This window comes from Hypanus sabinus, chromosome 8 (assembly GCF_030144855.1).
Source record: "Hypanus sabinus isolate sHypSab1 chromosome 8, sHypSab1.hap1, whole genome shotgun sequence".
Lineage (NCBI taxonomy): Eukaryota > Metazoa > Chordata > Chondrichthyes > Myliobatiformes > Dasyatidae > Hypanus > Hypanus sabinus.
Window position 1 is genome coordinate 145,669,973 of NC_082713.1, and position 7,569 is coordinate 145,677,541.

The 7,569-nt window shown below is 41.4% G+C and overlaps 1 protein-coding gene across 1 annotated transcript in view; it reads left to right on the plus strand.

Moving 5' to 3' along the window:
• The window catches only part of LOC132398542 (synapsin-3-like), a 262,286-nt gene that overhangs the window by 229,405 nt on the left and 25,312 nt on the right, over positions 1-7,569 (plus strand). Inside the window, exons 8-9 of the mRNA XM_059978162.1 lie at positions 502-576; positions 2,085-2,187. Coding sequence (XP_059834145.1) covers positions 502-576; positions 2,085-2,187 — 178 coding nt within the window. The remainder of the gene's footprint in view (positions 1-501; positions 577-2,084; positions 2,188-7,569) is intronic.

Below are 7,569 nucleotides of genomic sequence, written 5' to 3' on the forward strand. Positions count from 1 at the left end.
CACAACAGGCAACTTGTTGCACAATGTACTGACTTAGACCATAAGATCATAAGATGTAGGTCATTCAGCTCATCGAGTCTGCTCCGCCATTCCATCACGGCTGATCCAATTCTTCTAGTCATGCCAACTCCCCTGCCTTCTCCCCATACCCTTTGATGCCCTGGATAATCAAGAACTTGTTTCATTGGGACCACTGTGTGGCAGGAAGATTAAACCTGAAATTCACATCATGGTGGATTTCTGGTTACAAATATGTCACTATAGACAAGTGAGTGAGAGGTGAGTTATTTGCAGCTCTGCTAGTATCACTTTAATGCGCTGTCTCAGGAGGATCACCAAGACAGCTCACATATGAGATTAGGAAAGGTTACGTCAAATGTGAGGTGAGAGCGAATTTGTCTTATAACCAACTTTTTTTGCAGCCTATTTTACTTCTGCCTCTCGCTCATGGCTGTAAGTGATTAAAAGTGATGTCCTCATTGTACATTTGCTTATTTTCAGGAGGACTTCAATTTCAGGAAACTGGAAAGCAAACACTGGCTCTGCTATGCTGGAACAAGTGGCCATGACAGAACGGTAAGAATTTAAACCACACAAATTCAGGCCAGGAAAAATCTCTGTACTGAGGACTTAGTATTGTACAAAATGTTAAAGAGCTAAACTCATGAGCAAAGCTTTTAGCAGATTTTTCCCTTGACTTATTTTTTTTAATGTAACCTCTGTTCTAACAAATATCTTCCACAAAGCCTGGTTAATAATGTTACTCGTTTTGAAAACAGGTCATTGCTTCATGAGCCCAGTTGACAATAGCCAAGCTCCACAGAGTCAGACATCATGATGCAGTGTGGGTTCCTGGTTTCATTTATCCTATTCCCTGTATTTTATTCTTGTTTTTATAGGGCATTTTCATATCATGCCCATCCAGTGAACCATACAGACTAATCACATTTAAGTGAATTATTTGTAAGCTAAAAATGCACAATGTAAATGGAGCAGGTCAGAGCAGAAAGCTTGTAGCGCACATTGACTTCACTCAGCAAAGGAGAGGGGATTTGTCTCTTTTATTTTGATAACTTACTGATGCACCATCAATAACTCACACTGAGACGTAAGGCGAGATATCGGCTTTTATTGACTGGAAGAAGGAACCAGGAGTGAGTGTCTATCATACAATGTCCTGGAGACTGAGGCCGAGCGTCAGGCCTCAGATCTCCTTTATACAGGGGCCTGTGGAAGGAGCCACAGGAGCAGTCAGCAGGGGGCGTGTCCCGACAGGCACATAGTTCACCACACTTACCAATAAACAACAATGCCATTTTTACAGTGGGAGCTTCTAAATTGGCATTCTTCGGAACCCTAAAACAATTTTAACGCAACAGTAACGTGTAGATTTATTGTTTAAAGTGGCAGATTATCCTATTGTGTGAGTCACAGGTACCACTCCACCTCTCAAGTTGAACGCTCCCTTATGTTTCCACGGAATACATTCTCCGTAGGGAACACAGCATTCCAGTCATATTGGAAGGCCGACTGAATGAGATCAGTTTTGAATTGGTAATCTGTCTGGTCAGATTATCTCAGCATGGAATTAGTGTGGAAACCCAGACTAGTGCCCAGAAACAGCCCTTTCAAACAAAGAAAGAATGCAGATACAACAACTTAAGTCTGCCCAAAATATTTTGTTGAAGAAACCCAGTGATTGATTCTGTGTGGCTGACAGATCCCTTGCCAGGATTGTCAATCCACCACGAGCCTTTGTGTGGGTTTAGGCACTCATGTTGAATGGAAATAACGTACGATGATTCTGTGATATTTAGCTTTGGTGAGTTAATATCTAGGAGCTGCCAGCCACAATTAATTCTCCTAATTTGATTTCACTAAGCACCTGTTGCAAAGCTTCCCAAGGGAAAATACAACAAATATAGGAACAAGGAACAACAGAAATTCCCAAAAGTGCTGGCAAGATTCCACCTGTGGGAATAGAGATTAAATTTCCTTTATGTAGAAGATGCTGAACACATTAGGAGAATGCAGGACTGTGGTGTATCCTTGGAACTGCCATTTCAATGGAAACTCTCTTTCAGCTATCGAACATGGGTGGATGCCTGTTCGGAGATGTTTGGTGGCCTGGACATCTGTGCGGTAAAAGCTGTGCATGGGAAAGATGGGAAGGATTACATCATTGAGGTTAGTAGGATGACTCGCATCCCAATGAATGTTGATTTTGGTAAATTTTCATCTTGTGTGGATCCATCTTCTGGCAGCTGGGTTCACAACCGAGTTACTAAAATTACGAATTGTTTCAACAATATATGAAGGAACTGCCATTTTAAGGTGGATCCACTGGGCATCTAAGTTATAATTGAGGTTACACACTAGTGGCTTATTTCACATAAGCTAATACTGTTAATGAAGAACAACACTTCACTGACACTTTTTAATTTAATTTGAATTAAATTTAATTTAATTAAATTGAATTTGAAGTGTGTCTACCTGTTCTGTGCATCCATAGTATCTTAATGAATTCTAATGACGGCCTACAGTTATTAAAGTTATCAACAATGTTAATATTCTTTTCCCAGTCCAATCATGCCTGCTATCCTTAAAGAATCAGGCCAAAGTAGCATTTTCCTGGTGCAGGGAATGCTCCAAAGCCACAAATCCTATTCTGACATGTGTCTTTCTAGTTTGTCTGGTGATGACTGGTAGTCCTAAAAAGAGATGGGTAGAGGCTTCTCAGAAACACAGAGAAAGCATTTTATTGGTGAGGCCAGAAGGGATGTAAAAATATGATTGGAGGGCTCATCCTGGATTAGAGTTCTTACTCACATCAGTGTGAAAGCCATTGGACTTCTTATTTCTACCAGCAAACCACAGCTGCACTGAGAACTTAACCAAGACCAGGCCAATACGAGCATTTAATAATTGTAGAGTCCAATTACTTGGCCTGATTCTACACCATTTAAGTTCTACATCTTATATTGAAATCTCCTGTACACACATCCTTTTCTGTTTCTTCATACAGTCAATTCCTGTGTTCGCATTATAGATATTTGTCTTTAAGGGATTCACAAATGACTACCCAAATATTTGAGATATGGAAATAAAATTCCCTCTCACAAAATCTGTCTGAAAGAAAGTAAATACAGTGCCTATAAAAATATTCACCTCCCTTTGATGTTTTCATGTTTTATTGTTTTGCAACATTGAATCACAATGGATTTAATTTGGCTGTTTTTGACAGTGATCGACGGAAAAAAAAGGATTTATTAGGTGTCAAAATAAAAACAGATCTCTACAAAGTGATCTAAATTAATTACAAATTTGCAACACAATGTAAGTATTCACCCCCTTCAAATCAGTATTTAGCAGATGCAACATCTGCAGTGATTATAGCTGTGAATCTGTGTGGATAGGTCTCTATCAGCTTTGCACATCTGGACACTGCAATTTTTCCCCATTCTTCTTTACAAAACTGCTCAAGCTCTGTCAGTTTGCATGAGGATCATGAGTGAACAGCCCTTTTCAAGTCTAGCCACATATTCTCAATTGGATTGAGGTCTGGACTCTGAGTTGGCCATACCAAGACATTAACTTTGTTGTTTTTAAGCCATTCCTCTGTAGCTTTGGCTTTATGTTTGGGGTCATTGTCTTGCTGGAAAACAAATCATCTCCCAAGTTGCAGTTCTCTTGCAGACTGCATCAGGTTTTCCTCCAGGATTTCCCTGTATTTTGCTGCATTCATTTTATCCTCTACTTTCACAAGCCTTCCAGGGTCTGCTGCAGTGAAGCATCCCCACAGCATGATGCAGCCACCACCATGGTTCACGGTAGGGATGGTGTGTCTTTGATGACATATGGTGTTTGGCTTACGCTAAGCATAGTGTTTAGTCTGATGACCAATTTTGGTTTTATCAGACCATAGAACCTTCTTCCAGTTGACTTCAGAATCTCCCACATGCCTTCTGGCAAACTCTAGCCAGATTTCATGTGAGTTTTTTTCAACAGTGGCTTTCTCTTTGCCACTCTCCGATAAAGTTGTGACTGGTGAAGCACCCGGGCAACAGTTGTATGTGCAGTCTCTCCCATCTCAGCCACTGAAGCTGCTAGCTCCTCCAGAGTTGTCATAGGTCTCTTGGTGGCCTCCCTCACTAGTCCCCTTCTTGCACAGTCATTCAGTTTTTGAGGTTGGCCTGCTCTAGGCAGATTTACAGCAGTGCCTTATTCTTTCCATTTTTTGATGATTGACTTAACTGTACTCCGAGGGATTTTCAGTGACTTGGAAATGTTCTTGTATCAGTCTTGTGACCTGTGCTTTTCAATAACCTTTTCATAGAGTTTCTTGGAGTGTTCTTTTGTCTTCATGGTGTAGTTTTTGCCAGAATACTGACTCAACAGCAGTTGGGCCTTTTAGATACAGGTTTAATTTTACTACAATTAGTTGAAACACCTTGAGTGCACACAGGTCTCCAAAAACAGATCTCCATTTAACTAATTATGTGACTTCTAAACCCAATTGGCTGCACCAGTGATGATTTGGTGTGTCATATTAATGGAGGGGGATGAATACTTATGCAATCAATTATTTTGTGTTTTATATTTGCAATTAATTTAGATCACTTTGTAGAGATATGCTTTCACTTTGACACCAAAGAATCTTTTTCTGTTGATCAGTGACAAAAAAAGCCAAATTAAATCCATTGTTTTTCAATGTTGTTAAACAATAAAGCATGAAAACTTCCGTGGGGGGGGGGGGTGGGGGTGAGTGAATACTTTTTATAGGGACTATACATCAACATTAATTTAATTCTTCAATCCACATTTCTTGATGCAGCTTCATGGTATGGAAAATTTTAATACAGCCTAGGAAAACAAACCCTCCCCCTACTGTGATAGTTGAAAGTGTGGGGGGGGGGGAGGTATCGGGGGTTGTTCACTATGATCTGAGTTACCCCTCTTATGAAAGCATGAGGCTGTGTGAACTTGCACCAGGAGTTAGTTTGAAAATTATTAATTTTGTCAATGATTAGCCAGAGCTATTTGTTTTATGGCTTTTACTGGACTATATATTCCAGTTGTCCCTGAGCTTAAAGCTCATCATCTCCTTTATTTATTCTGAATTTTCTAACCAGTTCATATCCTTATTTGCCATGTTCCTCATTGTTCCACCAAGTTTTCGATAGCTGCACCACATCATGGTCCTCTGTATCAGCCTCTTCTGGTGACAGCTTTGTGCTGCAATCATTCGTGTATGGTGATACTATCATATGTCTAGTTCCTCGCATCCGTGTAGACGTCAAATGAGAACAGGTTTTGTCAATGATGCCCTGCAATGTGAAGCTCATTGTCAGATTAAATCAAAGTCTGTACAAGAAGAGGAGAAAATGGAAAAGTGCTGTGCAATGAATCTGTGTAAACGGTGAAACTTGACTGCCCCCCTGTGGCAGCATTACCAAACAACCAAAAAACAAACCATCCCTCTCTTGGTTATAGAACCCAGCCTTTTACCTTTGACAGAGGCTGATACTGTAATCAATTTGGATGTTATATGACTGTGGCAAAGAAGCATATGAGGTTCTTGTTCCTGAATGCTTTCCACCTCCATCAGTGACATCCACCAAAGCTTTTCCACTGTTTGGTCAGTTGCTCTTCCTCATCTGAGACCTTTATGCTTGTAACTGAAGATAGTCTATTGCACTTACAATGTGAAGGAACAGGGATGGCTGTAACCTGTTTGCCCAAGTAGTTCGGTAGTCATTTTGAGTATTCCATTTAGCACATCATTTTAGCTCAGTATTAAATGCCGTCTAATATTACTTGCAATGATGACATTTCTGCTAAACTCTTGGATGAGGAGGTAACATATTTTATACTGAACGTTGTTCCTATGGGATTAAAGAGCGAGTCCTTTCTGGAGAAAGCTGGAAAAGAGGAACTGCTGTTGAAAGTTGTTGCTGACTTCAATGCAAAAACAAACTGCATTTGTAGAAGTGCTACTGTTCTCTCTGGAATATGCCTATGATAATTTCTCTTAGTGGGTGAAAATAAAGTGTTAATCCAATGGCAAGGAAGTCTAGAGGACTGAGTTTAAGCTACATACACACACACACACACACACACACACACACACTCACTCACTCATGTGTATAGACACCTACTTGCACTCTAGCATGCCACATGCCACTACAAATTATACACTCTCTCTCTCCCTATCCCACTTACCCAATCCCTTCCGTCTTCAGTAACTTTACCTAATTGCTTTCCTCCTCAGGACACCCCTCCTACCAACCCCTCTCTCGCTTCCTCTCACTGACCCCCTGCTCTCTTCCTCTCACCCCTCTCACTTTCTCTCCTCCGCCCTCCTTCGCGCTCCTGCTCGCTCCCTTATGCTTTCCCTTGCTCCTCTCTGCTGTCTGACTCATTCTTCCTCTTTCCCACTAACTCTAACCACACCCCTGTTCATCATCCCCACCAAACTATCCCCCCACTCTTCAATCACCATTCCTCTATTTCAGGGCTGCTCTCCCACACTACCACCCTGGTTCCAGCAGCCACGTCATTTGAACTAGTGGGGACCAACCAAAAGCATCAGGTATATTCTGTCTTTATAGAACCCCACAATCAATCTAGGACACATTGTACTAAAACGTACACTACTACTGATTTGTCTTGAGATTATTCAGATGAAATGAGTTTCATAGGCTTTTAGTTCAGAGGAAGAGCAGAAAATTACAGTGTTCCAAATTTCTGCAATATTCTTCATCATCTCTGCCTCTTTTCTCCAGAGACCGAGATTTCAGAGGCATTTCTGCACCAAATAAAGCTTTATTCGTTCATTCGTTATGTGCCATGTCCTATGACATGGACGATTATGTTCGTTCCATGACCATGATAGTTCTTGGCAAACTTTTCTGCAGAAGTTGTTTGCCATTGCCTTCTTCTGGGCTGTGTCTTTACAAGATGGGTGACCCCAGCCATTATCAATACCCTTCAGAGATTGTCTGCCCGGTGTCAGTAGTCGCACAACCAGGACTTGTGATATGCACCAGCTGCTCATACGCCCATCCAGCACCTGCTCCCACAGCTTCATGTAGCCCTGATCGGGAGGCCAAGCAAGTAGCACACCTAGCCCGAGGGTGACCTGCAGGCTAGTGTAGGAAGGAACACCTTACACCTCCTTTGACAATCCCCTGATTTAATCAGAGCCTGATCGCAGGAGGAAACCAGAGCACCCGGAGGAAACCAATGGGGAGAATGTACAAATCGCTTACAGGCAGTGGCAGGAATTGAACCTGGATCTTCTATACTGTAGAGTGTTGTGGTAACCACTATGCTACTGTGCCACTGGATGGGAATCTTCTGCCAGGAAGGAACAGGATATTATATATATATTATATATATCTTCTCTCCGCATCACTATATACAGTGTTAATGTGCAACTTTTAACAACAAATCTTCCTCAGAAACAACATGTATAACATCATCCCCCAGTAACCTAATGTTCTGCTACTCTGCAAGGATAAGCAGTTTTGAATACCGGTTTACAGAGATGCCAGAACTTGGGTTCAC